The sequence below is a fragment of the Pocillopora verrucosa genome, chromosome 14 (genome assembly GCF_036669915.1).
Source record: "Pocillopora verrucosa isolate sample1 chromosome 14, ASM3666991v2, whole genome shotgun sequence".
Taxonomy (NCBI): domain Eukaryota; kingdom Metazoa; phylum Cnidaria; class Anthozoa; order Scleractinia; family Pocilloporidae; genus Pocillopora; species Pocillopora verrucosa.
This window is the reverse complement of record NC_089325.1, coordinates 13021646-13046173: the sequence shown is the minus strand read 5'-3', so window position 1 is coordinate 13046173 and position 24528 is coordinate 13021646. Positions and strand designations below refer to the sequence as shown.

At 36.7% G+C, this 24528-nt stretch overlaps 2 protein-coding genes and 1 long non-coding RNA gene across 3 annotated transcripts; all 3 read left to right on the top strand.

The window, feature by feature from the left end:
* Positions 1-5748: 5748 nt before the first annotated feature.
* LOC136277950 (uncharacterized) lies at positions 5749-6334 on the top strand. The gene is made up of 2 exons (XR_010716113.1): positions 5749-5859; positions 6258-6334. It is a non-coding gene; the product is annotated as an uncharacterized lncRNA (long non-coding RNA).
* Positions 6335-9848: 3514 nt separating this feature from the next.
* Positions 9849-16418, top strand: LOC131784281 (zinc metalloproteinase nas-15). The gene is made up of 9 exons (XM_059101079.2): positions 9849-9939; positions 10438-10596; positions 11275-11398; positions 12006-12097; positions 12405-12488; positions 13848-13990; positions 14740-14872; positions 15522-15642; positions 16333-16418. Exons 1-8 carry the CDS (start codon positions 9882-9884, stop codon positions 15623-15625), a joined length of 897 nt encoding a protein of 298 aa, XP_058957062.2. The 5' UTR covers positions 9849-9881; the 3' UTR covers positions 15626-15642; positions 16333-16418.
* Positions 16419-18464: 2046 nt separating this feature from the next.
* LOC131784277 (zinc metalloproteinase nas-15-like) lies at positions 18465-23139 on the top strand. Its single transcript, XM_059101075.2, has 8 exons — positions 18465-18528; positions 18839-19012; positions 19469-19592; positions 20001-20092; positions 20767-20850; positions 21939-22081; positions 22610-22691; positions 23027-23139. Exons 1-8 carry the CDS (start codon positions 18465-18467, stop codon positions 23137-23139), a joined length of 876 nt encoding a protein of 291 aa, XP_058957058.2.
* The last annotated feature ends 1389 nt before the right edge of the window (positions 23140-24528 follow it).

Genomic DNA, 24528 nt, shown 5'->3' with positions numbered 1-24528 from the left:
TTTCTCAAAAAGTGCACCGATTCAGTAACCGAAACTAAGCACCAAGCTGTTTATGATATTCTAGTTTTTAAATATGTAAATATCTTTGCGGGCCAGCCTCTTCGTTTCAAAGGAGCAACTTGCGAACGAAGCTCAAAAATCAGATATTGCATATTTACACGATGTTCACATCCATTGTTCTCAACAACATAATTTTCAGACAAATGGTAATTGCATGGCTTTGAAAGAGTGTTATTCAAACCAGCAACATCCTGAAGAGAATTATTGCTTCTGGCTGTCGTCTTATAAAAGAAATTGATCAGCTTTCATGGACGACAACTCGACGTAACTTGAAACATATACCTCAAACAAACCGAGTGCATATCATCAATATTCCGAGTGCTTAGCCTTTTTCATGGGAATTTGAGCAATTTTAAATCCTCTGACGATTCACTGTTATACGTCCATGCATTTGCAACATGTTAAATTCGGCTGAGTTTCACTCTTTATTTCTCTTCTGAAGTTTTTATCGGTCGCTCCGAAATAGAGCAGAAACGGAAAATTTATGGTCTCTAAGCAGAATTTTGCGCATTCTAAAAGACAAACAAACAAAAGAAGCTAGGAAAACCATGAATGAACGCTCATAGACACTGAGACGATAGACCGCAACTTGTTAGAGGTAGTACTACTTGTAATTTTTTTTTTTTTTTTGCTCGAATATTATCTTGGCTTTGAGTTTTAAGAATTTGATTTTTAATTTGTTTGTTTGTTTGTTTTTTACTATACGTAGAAGCTTTAAGGACGAATCATGGCATTTTCGCCACACACGAACTAACTGTAGAACGGAGTCCTAAAGCCACATGGTGACTTAAGAAACAAAAGCAAAACAAAAAACCAAAAAACGAAACACGCCAAATGGTTTAGCGGTTTCAATTGCTGATAACTCTTGATGAAATGGAAGTAAGCGCTTATTCTTGTTTGCTACAGATCATAGAAATAAAATGTAAGACAGAAGAAGAAAGAAGGAAAGGAGACAAGCGAAAAAAGTTTGCATTTAATGTTAAATATGCTGAATCTATTGTGGTTCATCTAAAAGTTACATTTTTAATATTTTAGAAATGAAAAGATATCTAAGAAGGACATAAAAGGATGTGTCCCTTCACTTTTTTATTGCAATACCTTGTTTATTTTTTTTTATTGTTTTCAGAAAAGAAGTTTAATTTTAAAAAATACCTCAGCAAAGCCATCGATTCCCTTGGGACTAAGCATGGTTTCAAGAGCATCATGCATTACGGGAGTAAGGTTTTCAGCAAGAACAAAACCTACCATCGTTGCCAAGAAAGAAGGGGTAATTTCAATAAAAATGCTCTTTATTAGTGGTGAAGACCGATGCAATACAGGGGGAACTCTTTAACCCTTTACACCACGGAATTGGTGATTATGTTCTCCTTACTACTCCTTATGCACTTAAAATGACTCTGACGTGGAGGCACTGTTTCACAGTCACGAGCTTCTTTAGTTGGTGATCGCTTTCTTTGTTTTGATTTTCTCAGTGTTTAACTCAGGGTTTGATTCTGTTTAAAGAGAAATGAAATGGCCGTCACTTGAAGGGGTTATAGGGGAAAAAAGAAAGCTATATCACATTGTTTGTATCAACGTCTCTCATTTCAAACTACATGTGTTTACTACAAATTATACATGTCATTTATTTTTTTCGAGAGCAAATCCTATTGATAATTTGGGTTCGATCTGCAGCATTTTAAATTTAACAGGAGGGTTCATATTTCAGCATGTATCACTAAAGAAGCTTGATTTGCTCTCGACTAAGCCTCGAGCAACTCTTACAATTCTCTTGTGCTCTACAAACTTTCCCATGAACGCATGGCTGACGTAAAAACCAATAGTTTTATAACGTTGTCGGATCAATATCAGTATCTGGAAAATTGTCCACCTAACCCCCCCCTAACTCAACAACAGTCAATTGACAACAATTTAAGGTTAATGTTGGGTTGGGGGAGGGGTAAGTGGGCAGTTGCCCAGATACTGATATTGATCCACGTTGCCAACGCAGTTCTTTTAAGGTTGTTTTTTCAGAATTTAAAACTTTTGGGAGAGACAACGCACAGTAAATCTAAAAGAAATCGTGTTTTGAACAAACAAGCTCCAATGAAAAAAAAAACAGTTCAATAACTTATCCTCAAACTAAAAATAAATAACAGTTTTAGGGGGGCAATGAGGGGGGAGCTTGGGTGGGTGACGTAACCCGCCTGTCCATATAATCTCTTATTTCATTCTGATCGCGCTTACATGATAGATGGTGCTGAATCTCAAGAATGCCACTCCGATTGACTCAAAATCAGTAATTGCCTAAGAATAAAAATATTATGCCTCATATTTTGGTCTCGCTTAAGATTAGGAATGGTAGGATGCTCTGAGGCCATAGCAACATTATAAAAATACTTTAGTTTCATAACGTCTTGCGAGCGATGTAAGCCGTTTTTGTGCGCAGTGAATGTGGTTTTAAATCGGTCTGATTTTGAGACGTTCTAAGATATGAGAAATATAACCATGTGCACTTTTAAACAAAATGCCCGGAGAGAAGGAAGCTAATTCACCACTCTGCGATAAAAAGTGCTTGCAGCATGACCTCAGTACACCTAAAACTTAAAGGTTATTAGTAATGGCTACGTTTGTTTTCTTGTTTTGTTTGTTTTTCCATTAGCTAACAACCCAAGAGCAGTAAAAGCCATTCAAGAAGAAATGAGGGAATGGTCGAGCAAGACTTGTATCCGCTTCAAGAAAAGAACAAATGAAAAGCAATACGCCATATTCCATAAAGGCGCTGGGTAAATTTCATTCAAGCAATTCGTCATCTACTCTATTAAATGAATTTATAATAAAAATTTCGGATGAATACAAGAATTAAAAATATATAAAAATTTTCGGATGAATACAAGAATTAAAAATGTATAAAAATTTTCAAAATAAATAAATAAATATCTCTCAGTGGCAGAGTTTTGGGTTCTCATAGTGTGTCTCAAACAGCGATTTCTTTCTCATCAATTCAATATCTCAGCGTGCGTAAATCAAACGAATGAATTCTAAAACTACGTCCAGTCGTTGGTGCGTTTTAGCATTATTTAGGGAAAGAAGAAGATTTGAACTATTATTTATGCTCTGAGGTTACGAACAATTAGAAAGACATAGCGACTGACTTTAGCAGCTAAATAGTTTTAAGTCTAAGTGCGCTGTAGATTGGCAGCGAGGTGGGCTGTGTTGACTAATAGCAGCATATGTAATAACGGTATGTTTATGTGAAGGTTCTGCGTCGCATGTGAATATCAAAGCGCGCATCAGTACATGGCAGGTTAAGAGGGGAATAACAATGGAAATAAACCTGAAACGTTTTGGTTTGTTTATCAGATGCTCGTCCAAGATAGGAAGGCATGATGAGCCTCAATCTGTTAACTTGGGCAACGGTTGCTGGTCCATGGGAACTGTCGCTCACGAACTTGGTAAGTATTGGCCATAAGTAGGTATATCTTGATCGAATTAATAGGACGCCATCCCGACATATGTATTACTTCCCAGGGCCTCAGAACAGGCAGAAGAGACTTGCAAAGTGTTCTGGATAATAACTGTGAATATAAGTTTCTAGAAATTTCTAGAATGCCTAGTCATGCTGAATTGCATACCAGTGGTCTGAGTATCCCGTACCCTATCAATTTTTGACCTAAATTTTCCGTGTTCGTTAATTCTTGTGGTTCGTATCCCTTCATGATACATTCGTCATGATAAGGTTGACACTAAACGTTAAGTTTGTTTGTTTTGTTTATTTAAGGACATGCGTTGGGTTTTTATCACGAACAGTCTCGCCCTGACAGAGATAAATATGTAAAAATCTTACGGGAAAACATTGAAGATGGAGTGAGTAGATAAAATCTACCCCTGACAATAGATTTCAGCGATTCAGCCCATGGTATCTTACAAACGTTATCCTATGGTATCTTCTAGGCGAAAAGATAAAATCATCACTTTCCTCGCCATAGTAGGTAATGACTCAACAAGCCCTTGATAATACATAGAGCAGTTTTCACCTGAGTTTCGAAAAACCGAAAGCAAAGTTATACAACAGCCAGTTGGAGAGAGGGTTGATATCTTCATTTGGCCGATAGAACTCCAAGTGAAAAAGGGAAAAATGCATGAAAGGCGAGGAAACGCAAATGACCAAACAAGGATTAGTTTTAGTTCTTAATCTGGTTTTTGGAGTGTGACAGATCATGCAACATCAGGGTAAAAATGAGGAACAATTCAATTTCTACATAAGTCTTTTGCGCAACATTTAGAAGTTACATTCAAAACATTTTGGCCCAACAAAAATACCTATTGAGGTCATGGAAAAAATGCGTCTCAATTTTATTGTTAATATTTTTTAAAGTTTTTTTAAGGAAAAAAGGGTAATTTCAAAAAATACCCTCGCTCAACCATCGACTCCTTCGGGACTAAGTATGATTTCGGGAGCATTATGCATTATGGGAGCATGGTATTTAACAAGAGCGGAAACCTACCATCCTTACCAAGATGCCGGGGGTAAGTTCAATGAAAAAGCTCTTGATTTCGGATACATTTACGATAGTTCTAACAAGATGGTCATAATGGGGTGATGGTTTTCACGGCTAGCGGTTAAAAATCTCGGCCATTTTACGGCTAATGGTTTACTTCCTTCCATTGAGATTAAGAGAGAGACTTTCTACGGCTAACTTCTGTATGACTAACACTTAAAATTTGTCAACGTCTGAGGGTCAGATTTTTTTTGGCTGTTTTACGGCTAATGGATAATTCATTCAGACCCTCCAACAAGTAAGCTGTGATTAATGGTTATGGGTTTCCTGTGTTGATGTGACTGTGAGGAGAAATGAGATGCTAATCATCTGAAAGGGTAAAAGGGATCAGCAGACACCCACAGTACTCTGTTTGTCTGGTCGGTGTTTATGAAGCTAAAATAGACTTCTTGATGGGATAGATTTTCTTTGAAATCACAGCAAAATTACATACAAGTGTAACTCATTCCAATATTTCCAGGCCAGTTCTAAAATGGGTCAGCGGGATGCGAATAGCGAGATAGATGTACTGCAGATGAATCTTCTCTACAAAGGAGTGCGCCCAGAAGACGCAGGGGCAGGTGCAGTCGGTATGTATCAACAATGCACCTTTTGCAACTTTTGTTACCGAAATGAAATTTATTCGAAATTGCTTTACTTTATTTCCATCGCATGGGAAGTAAAATTCCCTAATTAATTTCAACTTTCGGGTGATGAGCTGATTACCGTAGTTAAGTGAAGCAATCAGAACACCAGAAATGCAATATCAAGAGATGAAAATTTAAAGTTTACTTAAAGATATGTAACTGAAATACATGTAGTACAATTAACGGGTAATTTTGTTTCTTTTAGCAAAACCCACACCACTGGCAAGTGCGGAGAGAGGCAGTATGTATCAACAATGCACCTTTTGCAACTTTTGTAACCGAAATGAAATTGATTCGAAATTGCTTTACTTTATTTCCATCGCACGGGAAGTAAAATTCCCTAATTAATTTCAACTTTCGGGTGATGAGCTGATTACCGGAGTTAAGCGAAGCAATCAGGACACCGGAAATGCAATATCAGAAGATGAAAATTTAACGTTCACTTACATATGTAACTGAAGTACATGTAGTACAATTTAAGAGGAATTTTTTTTCTTTTAGGAAAACCCAAACCTCTGCCATGTGCGGACAGAGGCAAACTTTGTTTTAAGATGGCACAAAAATGCAAAGAAGAGAGCGTGAGAAAGAATTGCAGGAAGACTTGCAAGCTGTGCTAAGCTTTGGCTGGAATCGTAAGATAATTCAATTTTACGTTTTCCTCATTTGAACTTCAACTTAAGTTTTCCAGAACTCAGGTACTTAATAGCCAAGAAGGTAAATACCATTGCAGGTACTTCCTGAACCTTAAATAAGGGCAGTTCGCATGCGTGATGTTCAAGATCATTGACCACATGCTGAATGAACATTAGCACAGTTTTCAAAGATTCGTGTAAATCAGCCCATTTCTTTGGTCGTGATGGTCATTAGCCCTCCTTTCGTTTATTTTCGTTAACTATAAAGGCCGTTAATTCCAAAACTCTACTAAGAACGAAATTTCTTTTAAAAAATTTAACTCCCGTTTGTTGTTTTTTGTTTGTTTCTGGTTTTTTTTTTAATAAACAGATAAATTCAGTATTATTTCTTTTTGCAGGTTGGTTTTCACCGGCAAAGCAAAACACACTTCCAAGAATAGGGTAGAATTGAATAAAGGAAGAAATATTCACGTAATTTGTTTGTTTCTCGTTTTATTTGTACCTTCACATTCCTTCGTAAACATCACTGAATTTAAAGAACTTTTGTGATATTATCATAGTCTTGGCTAGTCAGTGATTTTCTGGGTTTCGATCATGTGCAAAGACAGCTCGACCAAGCGATGTAAAGTAGACCATTATAAATACGTTTCTCCTCCCTTTCTACTAGCCTTCTGTCTCCCATGTTACCTACCGATAACTGCCGACATTTAACCCTCTGCTAGAGCGAAATACTTTACATTTAACTGTATGCGTTTGCTGCAAATGAGATTTTTATACAGATGAACCCGAGAGCGGGGCTTGCAGGAAAATTTTCGCTTTCATCTGTGGAGTTTGAGATGCGGTGATTAACTCGGCTTCTACTGTTTTTATTTTCAATTCAATCATTATTGATGGGATTTCCAAGGAATTTTTGGATCTTCTATGGGGGAATGCCCAGAGCGTCAGCCACTAGTTAGGAGAATTATCATGGTTCAGTTTTCTTGGTCGAAAATCATCCAACCAATTTCCTTTCCTGTTTCTCTGTCTTGCATTGACCATCTAAGGACAGGACTATGAATGCTACATAGCTTATCAAAACAAATGAGATTGCTTACCTGACAATTTTTGACGTGGCAATTGATTTTAAAAGCATAATAAAGAAATCACCGATGATAAACTGACTTTGTATCGAATTTTGAGTTGATGAGAGTGCCAAAAAATGTTGAAGTTAAATTGTTAAGGTAGATTTCGGCTACCTGTCCATAGATATCAGTGGTTTGGCCTATTTTGCCACATGCAACCAAAAGAGTTTCTTTTCAATGAATGTCCGAGTTGTTTAATATTCCTTAACGACGTAGAGAACGGGTCAACTAAAAATGACTTCTAACCTATCGCTGATATCAGCAAAAAGGCAGCGTAATTCCTCAATGGTGATTGAACACCAATCTTGACCTTGAGTACGACATTTCTTCAGACTTCCCTAACAATTCATACTTACTCCATCTTCATAGAGAGCGCTCGCCACTTACAACTGTGGCTCGGGTTCGATTCCCAGACCTGGCTTCACATGAGGGTTGTGTTTGCTGTCAGTTTTCGTCCTTGCTCGGAGGGTTTTCATTTTCTACGGTTTTCCTCCCTCCTAATTCAACCTAGAGACAGTAGACAAGAAGAGCCACCTGGTGGATGTCTATTACAAAATTCCCATTCTCATATGTACTCTTTGGTATAGCCGCTGTAAAAGTAATGCGTTTTTCCCAGGAACACAACACAATGACCGGACAGACACCTTTGTTGCGACACATAGAGTCTTTCATGCCCCCTCTCCATGTTGGTCTGCAAGATGGCAGAGAAACATTGGCGATTAACAATGTTGGATGGGGGAGAAGGGTGAAAGAATCTCAAATACGTTGTTCGGGAGAGGTGTCCTACGTCTGAAGGTGCAGAGCTTCTCGACCGGGAGTCCAAAGAGTCCCTGCGTCTCCCAAATATTGCAACCTGTAAATTTGCCTTTGCTTATATGTTTCGTTGTAGTGATGTATGTTACTCTTTAAAGAATTTGCATGGGTTGATGATTCGTAATTAGCTGCGACACTTACATTACACATAGAAATATGAACGTGAATACTGTTTTTGACAATCATACAAATATTTATTTACGGTTTGTTTTAGCCGAGCAACGGTACTTCGTGATTCGTGATGAAGCAACGAACCACCAAAGAAAAAAAAAAAAACTAACGACAAAATTGCACATAATCCTATAATCTTTGAACATGGATATTTTTTGATTGATATTACACACTCAAAAAAAAATTTTTTTCCTTAGTATTTAATCACGAATGTAAAGTATGGTAAGTCAAAAAGTCCACAACTAGATTTTGCCTGAACGATTCTATAATGAACTTGCTCAAGATAGGTGCAATTAAGACAACTTCCCAACCATCACTTGTGCCGTTAAATCGAAAAAACACGTGTTTATTGGATTTCCTAGACTGATTTTGTTTAAAAAAAGGAGTAATCTTGGACTAAAATTTTAGATACGAACTATTTACGGTTGAAGTCAAGATCGAAGTCAAGGAAGAACTATTATTACATAAGAGTGTCTTTACTCACTTCCAGCCGGAATAAAAAAAAAAAAAGGCAATGAGCAATTTGCAAGGGTCTGGGTTCGAGACATGGCTGGGTCTTGGCAATTTGCCTGCTCTAAAGATTTAAGCTGTTTCAATACTGCTGGGGTTCTCGAGGCTTTCGAATATTCTCTGTTTGCTTTTTAAATCCGTAGCAATTTCATGACATTTAAACAGACATTTTCCACAATAAACAATAAGTAACGCTTGAAATGAAAACGAAAATTTTTTTTTAAATAAAGATTTTCTATACGTCAAAAAAAGGTTTGACAAGTTCAAAGTAGACAAAATATGTTTTCATGAGTGAAAAAAACTGAACCATAATAGAAGAAAATCCTGAATAAATTGTAACGTTTGCTTGCTTTATTCTTTTATTTTTATTCCTTCAATTTTTAGTAACAGATTGAAAATTTTAAGGAATTTCTTGTACCATATCCCTCTTAAATTAGGGTTGGTTTTCATTTACAATTTGGACTAACTAGCCAAAGTCTTATGAGAGACGAAGTGGGTTGATAGTTAATGCATTAGACTAAACGGGTCGAAGGGTCTGGGTTCGAGACATGGCTGGGTCTTGGCAATTTGCTCGCTCTAAAGATTTAAGCTGTTTCAATACTACTGGGGTTCTCGAGGCTTTCGAATATTCTCTGTTTGCTTTTTAAATCCGCAGCAATTTAATGACATTTAAACAGACATTTTCCACAATAAACAATAAGTAACGCTTGAAATGAAAACAAGTTCAAAGTAGACAAAATATGTTTTCATGAGTGAAAAAAACTGAACCATAATAGAAGAAAATCCTGAATAAATTGTAACGTTTGCTTGCTTTATTTTTTTATTTTTATTCCTTCACTTTTTAGTAACAGATTGAAAATTTTAAGGAATTTCTTGTACCATATTCCTCCTAAATTAGGGTTGGTTTTCATTTACAATTTGGACTAACTAGCCAAAGTGTTATGAGAGACGCAGTTGGTTGACAGTTAATGCATTAGACTAGACGGGTCGAAGGGTCTGGGTTCGAGACATGGCTGGGTCTTGGGTTCTTGAGAAACACACATTACTCTCACGGTGCCCTCTACCACCAAGGAGTATAAATGGGCACAGGCGAATTTTCATGCCTGAATCACTTTCTTATGACTGCACGTACCCACATATTCCCCTCCTCCTGAAAAAGAAGATATCCAATTGCTCTACGTGAAAAAAAAATTTCTTTACCTCCTTGCATCTGTAACAGATGTATTTGAACAAGATCTTACAACTTTCCCATGTTAATTGAATTTACGCAACGTCATCTAAAGAGAAAAACAGAAGAACTTATTAAAACTTGAACAGCTTCTCAGGTGAGCGAACAATTGCTGGTCAATAAATTTGCTGCAAATGAAACAATTTCACAACTTTGTTTCTGCACCGCTGGGAGGCATCATGAAGTGGCTTTGCCTTTTTGTTCTGTGCGGAGTCGTTTTCGCCAAGAATCCTGAAGGTAAAAAATTTCACATTTTAGCTCTATGAGTATTGTTAGAACTTTTTTATATACGATTGGAAGATTCTCATTCACTGTAAAGTCCTTTTTTGGGATTTACCAAGGTCACCAAAAGCCATAAACCATGTAGACTCAAAAGTACTTAGTTTTTCCCCCAGAATGCGAGAGTTCCAAATCTTACAAAAAGAGATAAAATATCACTTACATCTGTAATTTGTAATTCATTCCAAATAATCGTCATTTGAATAGTTATGCATCAGTGTGGAGCATTAAAATATACCATTGAAACTGAAAGCATTTAAGCACTCGAGCCCAAATGCCGTTTTGTTTTATTTTGTCAAAGTGATATAATTTGTTATGGATAAGCTGTGAAAAGTAAACGGTTTTCCGATTGGTATTTTGATGTTAAAAATAACAGTACGGTTTGTCGTAAATGAAGCCCATTAGGGTAAAACCGAACGCGAAGTTTAAATAACCTAAAACGAACGTTTCTTGTAGAGAGTGACGATCTTTATGAAGGGGACATGGTATTAACAGCCGATCAGCGCATGGCGGCCGAAATGGGACTGGATGTGGATGATCCAATGGGGAGAGGTTCAACCAAAAACAGACAGTGGCCGGGAGGGGTGATGGCTTACGTCATTGACTCCAGTCTATGTAAGTATATGGTTCATTATATTCGGTTCTTAGTCCAGCGACGCCAGTGTAAATTTTTTGTTGGAAAATAATGCAAATAATGCAATAAATTTTGATATTTTAGAACTTCTACACGCTTAGCGTTCGCTATCAGGTCGAGAAAATTGCAAGTTACAATAACCTCGCGGCTTACAATAGAAAATAGTATTGTGTTTTGGCTTCTCCTAAGAAAACTGCCACATAAAGAATGTACGGGCCATGAATTGAAAAGAAAAAAAACAAAATTATCATTCTGTTAGAAATTCCTTCTATAAGAAGAAAGAAGATGGTCAAAAAGTGGAGAAACGAGTTGCATTCTATTAAATTCATAAGATATGAAACATGATCGCTGATGAAAAACTGTGTGGCTTCTATTATTCATGTCTCTAACGTTCTATTCAGCCATCCTTTCATAAATTTGTTGTTATATTTCTTTCCCTCTCATCTTATAAGGTTTCAACGAAATTCTCGTATATAGGTGGAAGATCTGTGAAATCTTGATTAATTATCAACTTTAGGTTTATAGAGAAAGGAAAAACTTCGTGGCGTTGAAAAAGCCGTCATATACTTAAATCAAAGACATATCAAATGTTATTTTACAGTCGATCATTAGTAGTAATTCATTTACATGTAGCCCATGTTTTACTTCTATGAATAAAGCTCGTAATTCCAGAGCAATGAATGCCATCCGAGCAGGAATGGAGGAATGGACAAGCAAAACATGTATCCGGTTCAAGAAGAGGACAAATGAACGAGCTTATGCCAACTTCAAAGTTGGCTCTGGGTAATGGGTTCTTTAAAATCTTAACAGCTCTTGCAAGATGATCCTAACAACACTAAGAAGAGTAGCTCAGATTTTCGTATTCCTTAGGCACGACTGTGCAAAACTAAAACGAATAAATAAACAGACGATGTATGAAAAAAAAATGATGAAACAATCATTAAAACAGTCGAAAAAAGAATTCAATCGACAGCTATTAAGGATTAACCCTTAAACTCTACGAGTGACAAGCATCTAATTTCTCCTTACAATATCACTACTGAAGCACTCGTCAAAGTCACGAGAATAAAAGAAACGATCACCAACTTATGAAGATCTTACGTGTTAAACAAATTCTCTTTAATTGTTTGCACCTCAGAAAACGAATAAAGAAAAGTATGGAGAATTTGCAAACATATCTAAGGTTTTTAAAGGGCTAATCAGTCAGTCTGTCAGTCAGTTAATCAATCCATCGATATTATGAATCAAGTTGGTTAATTTTGTTTGATTAATCAACAAGCCAGCAATTCAATTCAATCTAATCATTGTAATAACTAGGATAACTGGGGTTGATAACAGAGAAAACACAGATAGAAAAGTGTGAAACGTTACTATTTGGTGTCATTTTCAGATGTTCCTCGTACGTAGGAAGAACAGGCAGTCGTCAAGATATTAATCTCGCCAGCGGATGTTGGTACAGAGGAATTGTAGCTCACGAAATTGGTTAGTAAAGTAAACAAAATAATAATTCAGAAACATGCCCCCGCTGTTTAAAGGGTGGATAACACTATTCATTGGACCAAAACTTATCCGATGGATGGTCTAGCCAGTTTTTTTTTTTCTACCCTTATCCGTTGGATATCGTAGAAATATGCTCTGCAGTTGGCTACAAACATCGTGAGAAGTTACTCTAGGACATTCCTCTACAACCAGTTATAACACTCACTGACCTCCAGTTTCTATCGTATCTTATGGGGTCGTTTTTTTAGTGACAACAACGTGACTAAAATTGAATTTGTTTACTTTTTAGGGCATGCCTTGGGTTTCTACCACGAGCAGTCTCGTCCTGACAGAGATAGTTACGTCACAATTATGTGGGACAACATCATTGAGAGTAAGTTCTAAGTTAGATTGAAAATAACAAATTATGATACTAGGTTCAAACTTTACCTTCTACCGACAAATTCATTGTGTGTATAAAATCACAGCTTATCATTTACCAAGTGCAATATCGAGTCAGTTTCGAATCACAAAATCAGATCACAAGCACCAGAAGAAAAATTCATCGAAATTAAATGGTTATATAGTAATTAGACTTATTATGAAAAATTTGGCTGGTTGAGAGGATTCAATCAATACACGTTATGAACCATCAAATATTTTTTGCTGGTGCACTATTGGTTTAAACACATCAAGTGACTGAATATTCCTCTGCTAAAGCTTGGGTATATCCAAAGATATCACCTAGGTCACATTCCCCAATTTTTTAAACCTTACGTCCTCTACGATAAGTCTTCATTTAAAAGTTGATTCAAAATGAGAGAGCGTTTTGTGGTTGTTACAAAAGAAGGAAAATAACTTTGTTCATTAAGTCGTACCAGAGGACACTTGAAGGAAAAAAATCTTACGCGAAAAACAGTTAGCTGTTCGCATACATTTTTTCACGCTCTTTGCAAAATATTTGAAGGATAATAAACAAAAATGCCTCTATTCAGTGCGAATAAAAGCTCGTATATTTGTTGTTGGACATTATTTGTTCCTCGATGCTTACGGTTTTCCTCGAGCTTCGCTGTTTGAAAACTGTTCACAGTTTGAAACAGATAATGTCCAGTGACAAACATCCGTGCATATTTTAGCGCCAAATAGAGGCTATTGTTTATAAAGCGTGTGAAGTTGACATGATAAATACAATATCTACAGCTAATACTTCATTTCTCATTTTGAGTACAAAGTCGACCTGGTGTCTAAGCGAATAAAGGGGGAAAGTTTCTAAAGAAACCGTGGTGTTGCGTCGGTGGGAGGGTATAGCAGGTAATTTATTTAGTGTTAACAACTGAGTTGAAAAAGTAAATTGCTCTGACGAAGGGCTAATAATCGCTCTGACGAAGGGCTAATAATCGCTCTGACGAAGGGCTAACGCTTGAAAAGTCAGCTTTTTTTCTTTTTACGGTGGCCAATTTACGTTTTCAACTCAGTTGTTAACACTAAATTACCTGCTAGTTTCCAAGCTCCTCGTCTATGAAGTGTTTTCATAATTTTGCAACCTTAGGGAGAAACTCAAAGAAGTGGAACGCTTTTAAAAATGTATAATTATCAATACCTCGGTTTTTCAACATCGTCCAATGACTGCTTGATTTAATCAACGTCATCGAATATTTAAAATAATAAATACCTGCTCCGATTCATTAAAACGAACGAGCACGACCGTAGCCTTCTCTCACAAGTTTTTTTTTAATTTTTCATTTCTACGTAGGAAACAAGTTTAATTTCAACAAATACAATCGAGGAACTATCGACAGCCTGGGAACCAAGTATGACTATGGAAGTGTGATGCATTATGGGAGCAGGGCTTTCAGCAAGAACGGAAGACCTACTATCGTTGCCAAGCAATCAGGGGTTAGTTTAGGTGTAGATGCTATCGATCAATTGCATTAATGAATATCAAAGCGGCAAAAGCAGTTCAAGTAATTACAATTTAATGCATCATTACTCACAAGCGGCTCACATTTAAAAACAACAATGTATTGTATTACCAAGGCATGGTACAAAATACATGTTTTAATGATGATATTTACGGTGAATGACACAGACATACTCGGAGGAAAAAAAGAACTCCAGGCGCTCCCAAAAGGGTCAAATGTTTGCTCGTTCCATCAGCTAAGCAGCTTTATTAAATTCAATTATCTATAATTCCATTTTGAAAACAAAAGGTGCTATGAAATAATATGACATTTTTCGTCGAAAGACAGAACCTACGATCTATTATCCTAAACATATTTATATACTTAAATCCTAGTTTGAGGAAAAATCAAGCTGGAAATTCCACATTTGATCTACCGAACTGCATCAAATATATTTTCTTTTATGTGTTCATACTGGGATAGATTAAGTATAGGGCACGTCCTATTAGTCAGTCAGGTAAAGAGAATTTGAATGCCATTTAGAAGTGTGCATGGTCAGACATTTAAAAACCTAACCAAAACAAGTAACACAGACATTTTTCAAATGTCATGAATACTCACTTAATCACAGAAGCATATAACTTATAGAACTATGTTGGATGCTTCTGATCATTACTATCGCTGATTGTCGTTAAGCCTTTTTTTTGTCTTGGTTTGTTGTGTTCTATCATTTTATTTTCCCAGGTAACACTTGGTCAGCGACGGGGAATTAGTGCAATAGACGCACAGCAGATGAATCTTCTGTACAAGAGCCAGTGTGGAGGAGGAGGAGGAGGAGGAGGAGGAGGAGGAGTTGGTGGTGGAGGGGGAGGTGGAGGTGTGTAGTAATGATTGCTTACACAATCATCGCGCAACCAAAAAAAAACATGAAAAAAAAATATGAGACCGTTCGTTGTTTATCACTGGCGGGTGGGGGTTGAAAGATTTTAGGGGGGCGGGGTCACAAAGTGTTTAGGGGAAACGGAGGGTAAAGTGCAAGTAAGAGATAATTGGCATATTACAGCGCTTGATGGGAGGATCAAGTAAATTCTTCAGCTTCGATAAGTCATGATATCATGTCCAACCTCATCCAATAATTTCTTTATTTCATAGTATTATCGGAATTATATGGGTACTACAAGATACTTCTTTCATGCAATATTTTGGAGAAAGATGGAAACAGATCTATAAGTCCATATAGGGAAACAAAAACAATGAAAAAGGCAAACGAGACTTTTCCAACACAAAGCTTATTTCATTAAAGGAGTTCTATTGATTTACCATTCTGTTTAGATCTTGATCAAAAAAAGGTGCACGCCTTTGAATTACCGTGATATAATGCCTTACGTAGTTACCCATAATTCCTATAAGATAACTTGGTTCTGACAGCCCTAAAGTAAGCAACCTTGCCACTTCAACGTTTACGCCATACGTAAGCTTTTGACAGCTGTGTCTATCCTGACAAAACGTCCATTGTTATCTTTTAGGAAATTGTCAAGATAAGGATAACAGATGTAGCGGATGGACGAGATATTGCAGCTATCACCGATACGTGAGGGCAAACTGCAAGAAGACCTGCAAACTATGTTAATCAGCAACGAAAAAAAGGTTACAATGCATTCTAAAATAAACTTTAGCTGTCTTAGAACTTACAAACTCTTGCACACCTCCGACGTGGTCAGAAGAAATGCTCAATGGAATCTAACACTAACATCTAACTAACACTTTCCTGAACTTCCAGAGTCTTCCTTTCAAAGAAATTTTAATCTACCAACAAGATCATTAAAAACCATACCTTTAAGTATCAACTTTGCTCATTTCGCTCTCAACCATTTCCACATAAGGAGGAAAAAAAATTGAATATATGATGAACAATATATTTTTACAAAACAGTAAGTCGTAAATTTGGCTTACAATTTACTTCCGCGCAGAATAAGTTGCCTATCTGGGTCCTGATTAATGAAATATCACTAACGCTGGAGGCTCGATCCATGCGAAAACACTGGAGTTTCGATCAATAAAACCTAGCTCCATCGTTAGCTATGTTTGGAAACAGGCCTAGCCTATTGCAGCCTTTTTCGAGCGTTTCAAATTCTCTCGTTAACAATTCTACCCATTTATTTATTTACTTTTTTTTATAGAGAAACTAAACAGGAGAAGTGATAGTTTGTGAAAATTTTATATTTAGCTGACTTAAATTTTCATATATATTTTCTGAAAGTGCGCATGACCCGATTTTAACTTATTTGGTTTTGCTCTCAATGATACCTAAACATTCAATGCTGTTTTCCCTTGCAGGTTATGTGCCATTTTCGGGGAAGTGCTGTTGTAGTTTAAATTTATGTAGAGTGGGTTAATAGAATAAAACTGGCAGAAAAACCTCATTTTGATTCCCATATGTCTTTTCTTCTCAACTTCGAAAAGGAAGCTGGCTCTCAAATGCTGCTCTCACTTGATTTGATTCCATTCATGCCCACCTTTATTTGCAAGTAATTCCTGGTTGTCAAAGCAAACAAGAAGGTAATGAAAATAGTAAACGACCAAGTGCAACAGAATAATAGAATCATAGATGCCTTGCTTCTTCTCGGTCGCGTACTAAAAAGTCAATGCGTAATTGTGATCACACTGCTAAAGAGTCTCAAAGCACTGTATTTTGTAAGTTAGCGTTATTTTTTTTTGGGGGGGGGAGGGATGCGAAATGAAACGGTTACAATTCATTGGTGATTTCACATTGGCCTCGTAGGAAATTTATATGAAATTGGTGTGCTTGTCCAAGAATGAAAAAACGCGGTCCGTGTCCTACACCAAAGAATTCCGTCAACGCTAAAAATTATATTTTCGTAAGATTGATTACAGCAATAGGCGATATCAAGAACTCAATCCAAGTTAACCGTTCGCCGCGCGCCAGTTCTCATCTAAGATCTGATTCCTTTTTCCTGTTCGATTCCTGTTTTGGAAACACAAAGGTTCTTGGGTCATCACATTTGTTTATCGTAATATCGAACCCAAAATTTGGTTTTCGCGCACGTAAAAGCGAGGAAGAATGAAAAACTGAGAAAAACGTGAATCGATTTCCCTTCACATCGAGGAGAATGAAATCTAATATATACTGAAGCGGCTACATGGTCGGAGTTATAGGTGTGGCTTCACGCAGAAGAATGCAAAAAGGATTGCCTCCCTTTTAATGTCATTTGAATCGTTTCGGGAAAGACCGTTTTTTCCTCCAACGAAATGTATTCGTATAAATAATTTAATATGCTAAAAATTATATGAGTATATTCATTTTGATATAGAAAATTCGTATCACGAAATGTTCCATTGTCCCACTGTACACCTAAGTACAATAATTTCAATGCTCCAACATTTTAAGCATGAGAAGCTAGTAAAAATGGAACGAATGTAGATTCACCTGAACCTTTTTTCTTTAAAACCAGTTAAGTCTTTTAAATAAATATTATTAGCCAGTGTCAACATCTACAACGATTGTTTTCCTAAGAAAAGATAAAGAAATGAAAATAACTCGAAAGCAATGAAAAGAAATTCACGGCGAATAGTTTTCACAGATTTAAGCTGTTGAAATATGATGATTTGAAATGTACGGCGGCTAAAGACTGAAGATATTTTTTTCAACGATATAAAATTTAGGACAACGAAGCATAGTACTGTGACATTCAAGCAAACGTTAACTTGTAAGCCTGATGAAGTTGATAAGTTGCCTTTTTTCTTAAAAGGCCTCAAATTAGCGAAAGGAATACTAATTAAATTTCCCATGAGAGAGTATTGTCCAAAGTAAAGTAAGTCAACAATTTGAGATATTTACATGATTATTTACAGACTCTTACACAATGCATTGCTGTAATTGTCCAAATTTGCAAATACATTTTATTCAATTGAGGTGAAGTAAGCCTGTTTGGGTATATTGTAAGGGTATTGCGAATGATTTTCTGAGTAGCCTGGAAAGTAAGTGGTTATTATTTTAAGGCGCAAATTTCTAAAGATGTCAATGGAGTTGCGGCTATCTCTCTTACTTCTTTTTAATGGGTATTCACAATGACTTTCCAAGTCCCCAATGGACATATTTCAGCTGTAGCAGGTGCAATTTTCCTCGCACAAAGGAATGTGTTTGATTTTTCCAGTAATTTCAGCGCACTGCACTAGTACGATGATCACGCGCTAAAAGCAATTGAAATAAAGTGTTACACTTTGTCTCACAATGCAAAACAGAAATGCAGTGTTTAAAATGCTGTTTAAACGTGGATTGACAAATGACAGCTACAGAGGAGTCAACTACAGTAACAGGAATTTGCTTATAGTCGAAAACAATATCAAACTGAAGACTTTTGTTACGCGCAGGTGAGTTGACAAATGTTTCCATAAAATCTCAACTCTGAGTGAGCCCTTCACTCTGTTCTAACTAGAACAAGATCACCATGAAGTGGCTTGGTACTATTTTGATTTTTGGAGTGGTCCTTGTTGCATCAGAAAACGCTGACGGTAAGTTTTTGTTTTTTCAAGCATGGAAGTTAGTTTTTGTATGAAAAATATAAAGTTTTTGTTGACGTTTTTAATTCATGACTTTATTCAGAAAACGTATCCAAAGCTTCTACCATATATTTAAATAAGTATAATTGTAAAAGCTTTACGGTGTGCTGAGAGAAACGAAAACGGAGATCCGTCAGCAACATGACGATAGCGATGATGGACCGAGAAGTGTTGCGACTATTTGCACAATCGGGTTAAGCTGAAATTCTGAAGATCCATCATTGTTCAATTTCAATGTCCCCTCAATTTTTTCCCATTGTAGAAAATATCGGCATCGATGATCCAGATGTCTACGAAGGAGACATGATCTTAGATCCAGATCAACGCATGGCGATTGAACTTGGGTTGGATGTGGACAATCCGTTTGGAAGAGGCTCCACTATAAATCGACAGTGGCCTGGTGGTGTGATGCACTATGTCATTGACTCTAGTCTCTGTAAGTTCGTCATTAGTGTGTTCTAAAAACAAACGTGAAATAGTGTGAAGTGTGAAATCATATTCTTCCTTTACGATTTTAAAGTGGCAAATAGTGGTGTGTCCGTCGCACACGTGTTATATCTATTGTGATAGACATAAGTTTGAGTGTAAATTGGTGGGGTAAAACAAACACGTGGTAAGTAAATGTAGAACGAAAAGTTGAACGTAGTAAGTAGAACAGAACGTTCTATCAATAGGGCCAGATAAAAGACAGTTCAATTATTCAAAAACGAGATCATTCCCCAATAAATTACGACTTCATTCCGTAGCAGGAAACAAACAAAATGGTAAGAGATTAGCGCAGTAAAAGCAATATAACTGTTCTGAAAAAACCAGAGCAATGATCAATCGCAACAATTCAGAAATATCCTTTCTTAACATAAAATACACATTCTATTCTGACCCATAATTACAGCCAGTGACTCCCGCGCTAAGGCGGCGATTAAGGCAGGAATGGAACAATGGACAAAGAACACTTGTATCCAGTTCAAGCCGAGAACAACGGAGTCTAGCTATGCGAACTTCAAACTAGGCAAAGGGTGTGTATATATATATTTATATATTTATCTTTAATCAAAGCAAAGCGATAGTGAAGAATGAATTGAAAATTTCAATTTGAAAACTCCATCTCGAAACAGAAAGCAATACAAAAAGCAATCCTTAACAACCTTCATATCTTTGTGACTTATTCTCTCCTTTCAAATGCAAACACGTTTCTGGGTTTTTGAATCTATTTTAAAAGTCATTTGCGACGACACAAAATGACGCAAAACGTCCTTGTTCCCTGTTTAGTCTAACGAGATATGGTGTGTGATATTCCGTGGAAGTGTTGAGATTTCCTGATATGTTGTTGAAGTTCATTATGGTGGTCGATTATTGAGAACTACTTCATGAAAATTCTATGGCTGCGCTAACGATTTGAACCATTGATTCCAAATTTTTTCCAGGTGTTCATCATATGTTGGGAGGACGGGACGCAAACAAGACATTAACCTTGCTCGTGGATGTTGGTACACTGGAATTGTCGCCCATGAAATTGGTAGGTGATCCATAAGTCTTGTTCTTAATAGTTCTTGTTCTAAAATAGAATATGGATGGAGCCTTTCAGGGCAACTGAGCTGTGACACAAACTAAATGACCACTTAATGTACAAAAAATTCGATCAAAAGTACTATTAGCATTGATTTTGGTTTCGCCTTAAGTGACCGTTTAATACAGGTTGGCGACAATGGGAAAAAAGTCGTTGGGACTCAGTAAAGGGTAGTCGCAACCGCTTAAAATAGGTGGAAATTACACTGTTTGAGGGGAAAGAATTTCGGGACTTTAACAAATGACCCCTTTATACAAGATGTCCGCTTAATACGGTGCCGCGTAACACAGGTTTGACTGTATTTCGCGTATTAATTCCCTGCTACGAAAACAATATCATAATGTATTATAACATTTTTGGTTAGTTAACGAAGCGGGATATGAAACAGCCACTAATTTTCGAGAAGTATAATTCCGAACCTTGGCCAGGAACATTGTAAGTTGATACCATAATGTTGTTGTGTATGCGGCAAGGGTTTGGTAACTGCTCCATGTAGGAGTACTGATACTTGTGTCGACTTCAAAATTTCTAAGAAAGTATAACAAACTTAGGCAAAAGGCAAACTTCCTTTAATTCAAATTAAAACATGCAACGATGATAAAGAAACGAAAATCTTTTCCTAGGTCACGCTTTGGGCTTTTACCATGAACAATCCAGACCTGACAGGGATGCCCACGTCACAATTATGTGGGACAACATAATCGAGAGTAAGTAACTACATTACTGTGCAAAAGTAATACAAAGAATTATTGTCGAATATCATGCTTTAGCAAAAACCAGAAAAGTGAGTACTGCTTTTCATTCCCGCCGATTGGCTGTTTCGGAAGTGAGTAGCAAGTACTATTCACCCCAAGTAGCCGAAGAGGCAATTCGAGCGTCAAAAGTAAATGTCCGACCATTATTTCGGTATATTGAGACAAATAAACTGTTTCTGAGGTGTCTGTTTGGTACTTACTAAAACAATTATTCAAAAATAAAAATAAGTTATCACTTTTCACCTCCACTTCGATGAATATTATTCTTCCCAGATAATGCGGAAATACGGCGATATATCGCGAAGTGAACCGAGACGCTAAAAAGCTGAACGCTATGACATTCCCTCGATATCTCGGGAATATCGCCGTTTTTTCATAATACCACTACAACGACGCAATGTAAAACGCGGGACACGTCATCACGATATATAGGTCAAGCGAAATACCGCTGCTGCGATTTCGATATATCCATCTAGTGATGTATCGCCACAGCGGTTCATCTTTCGGAGAGAAATCTGTGCCTTTTGTATTTAGTTCGAGCAATATTCAAAAGCGTCCCTTCCCTTAGGTTATACGAAAATTAAACCTTTACTTTCAATGTCATAAAAAAGCAATATAAAGTGACAGCGTGGTCAAAAGGTAATCGCGATTAGGTGGCATAATCATGTATTCCATATTTATAACGGAAAGAAATGCATAGTGAAATCATTACGCGGAGATTCCTTTAAGACCACAAGAAATCCGTAAAGCTTAGTTAGTCAAAATGGAACCTTATTAGACCCGAATTTCAGCTGATAAATACATTATAAAAGACTCCTAATATAAGATAGGGGTAAAAAGCAAATTATTAAATACGTTTTAAAAACGTTAACAATTTACGCCTCTTAAGAATTCTTCTTTCACTCTAATCAGTTTCAAAGTCGTTCCCTACACAAGAAATGTGGCACAAAACTGCAGAGCCCGGAAAAAAGGAAACCATAAATACTGATTGTAAAAAAATTTTTCCTAATGACGAAAACTTTATTCATTTATGTTTTCAGAGAACAAGTTCAATTTCAAGAAGTACTCCAAATCCACTATTGATTCTCTCAAAACCCCGTATGATTACGGAAGTGTGATGCATTATGGAGGAAGAGCTTTTTCCAAAAACGGATTACCAACAATCGTTCCTAGACAATCCAACGTACGTCGCACAAAAACTTTGTTTAATATACAATATTCAATGAAATTAGTATAATCTTTACCTCAAAGTTACTTTACCATACAGTGATAAAGATTGCAGTTGCGGCGAACTTTTCATGGGATATCGGTAATGTAGACAAAGTTAAAACAGGAGACTCTAAGATTTGACCTAAATGGGGCACCCAAGATGCAAAACCCCATGATACCAGAGATATAACTTTCCCACTGTTTGCATTAATAATAACGATAGAGAAACGGCGAATTTGCACTTTGTTGTTGTTGCAGTGTAAGAGTAAATACGCGAGAACTTTCGTGCGAATGACTGTCTGTCGCGTATTTCTGTTCAAACGTTTAAAACGAGTCCTCATTTAAAGTGACTGACTCGAAATTTAAAGTTCGTCGAAACAACAAGCGTCCCGATTATTTGAATTACTTTATTCGCCATACATCTTGATCTCATTAGTGAGTTTTGTACAAATTTTAACATGACTTGTATCAGGTTTTGGTCAATATCTTCTTTTTTTCACAGGTTAAGATTGGTCAGAGAAAAGGCATCAGTAAAATAGACGCTCAGCAGATGAATCTCCTCTACAGTCAGCAATGCTCAGGTAGTGTTGCAATGTGATTAGCCAATTTGTCGTTGTCGATAAGAGCACAGACAGTAGCTGCTCGCGTCAACGTGTCACGCAATGGTCACGCACTGACCTCGTTAGTCCACAATATTTTGACTGCCGTGATGACGAATATCGTTGTCAATAAGAGTACACACCATGCTAAACCACTGTAATTTGCAAAATCGCATCACGGCCAATGGCTTACGCCAGTGAGAAGCTGTAGTTTGCGCGGTTTAGCATTATCATATCACGTTTAAAATTGTGTGAATCGATGAACGGCCTGTTGCGGTTTTCTTAAGCTAATATCTACTTCATCATCGTTTTTGTGATAGGTGGCAGTAGCTGTGTAGACAAAAACACGAATTGCCCTGGTTGGACCAAATATTGTTCCACTAACAGCTATGTGAAACAGAACTGCAAGAAATCGTGCAACATGTGTTCATAAACTTCACAAAGGTAAAACAAAAGGGTACGTTGGACTTTAAGTCATATTTAATGTTCATGTTTTGAAATTGCCTTATAAGGGTAGAAATGTAAAATACATCTATGATGACTATATGCATACTTAATTAGCGGATGTGTATCTCCCTATGTAAGATTAAAAGAACTCTACAAGCGTTTTAGATATATTTTCATGAGCATGACTGGCTACGCTACTCGCTAAATATCCGTGATAGCAAGTATGTGAAGTGAGTAGCGAAACAGTGTACGGTTGTAAACAAAATGAAATAAAAACACCAACCTGCATTGTCGATAAGTTTTCCACGTCTGATAGATTTACACTAAAAACAATTAGATTATTTGTTCTCGATTACTTCGCAAGGCAGCTGATTCGAGCTTCGCCTTCATCAACAATCACGCGATAAGGATCTTGAGCCTATAATCCTGTTCAAAGAAGAATAGGCTATGACAAATGTAGGCATATGAGGTTGTTAAAAGGTGTAAATACTATTTAATCCTTTTGTAGCCTTCAGTATTGTTTGCTATGGTAGAAGAAAGGTGATATAAGCGATTTGTTCCAAATGAATATACTTAAGGCAAAAATTAAAGTCTCTTTTCCAGTTCAGTAATTGTTTATTCAGCGATACACTAAATGGCTTCAGCCAGGGCCAGGATAAATAGAGAACCAAGTATAAATCTTTTTCAGCATCAACCTTTTTTTTTTTGTTTTTTTTTTCAGGCTGATTGAAGCTGGATGTAATGTCGCTCAGTCTTTTATGTGTGCCCATCTATCCAATGAATGAGAATAAAAGTAATTTACCATAAAGTGAGTTATTCTGCGTTGCGATCAATTGAGCATGCGCTTTTTTAAAGAGCAAAGCCAAAGGTGCAAACATAAAACTCTTTGTTCGAAAATTCGGTTCATCCGAAGAAAGTTATTGCTTTCACATTTTGGCTCCCAACATTTAAACAAACAAAGCAAAAAAAATACATCAAAACTGATGAAAAAGTAAAACAAAAATACTTGAGAAAAAACGCAAAATAAAAAAAAAAAACTCAAAATGAAACAAAACCAAACCAAACCTCATCATAACTCGATTCTCCTTCTTCAATAGCATTCCTCTGAAAAGGTCTCTGAGAATATTTCCTTTTGGTTAGTTTCGTCTGCTCAAACAGTAAGCAGCTTTTGTATTGGTGTTCCCAATTAAAATAAGAATTTCATATAAAAAAACCCGGCAAATTAAGCAGTGGAGGATGCAGTTATCGACACAGAAATATCAGTATTTTGGTTTTTACTCGGCACTTTGTATTTTAAATAAACGCAATTAGTCTTCCTTATAATCATAACCGAGAAAGATGTATCGAACAAGACTGTTGTTATGATAAATTTATT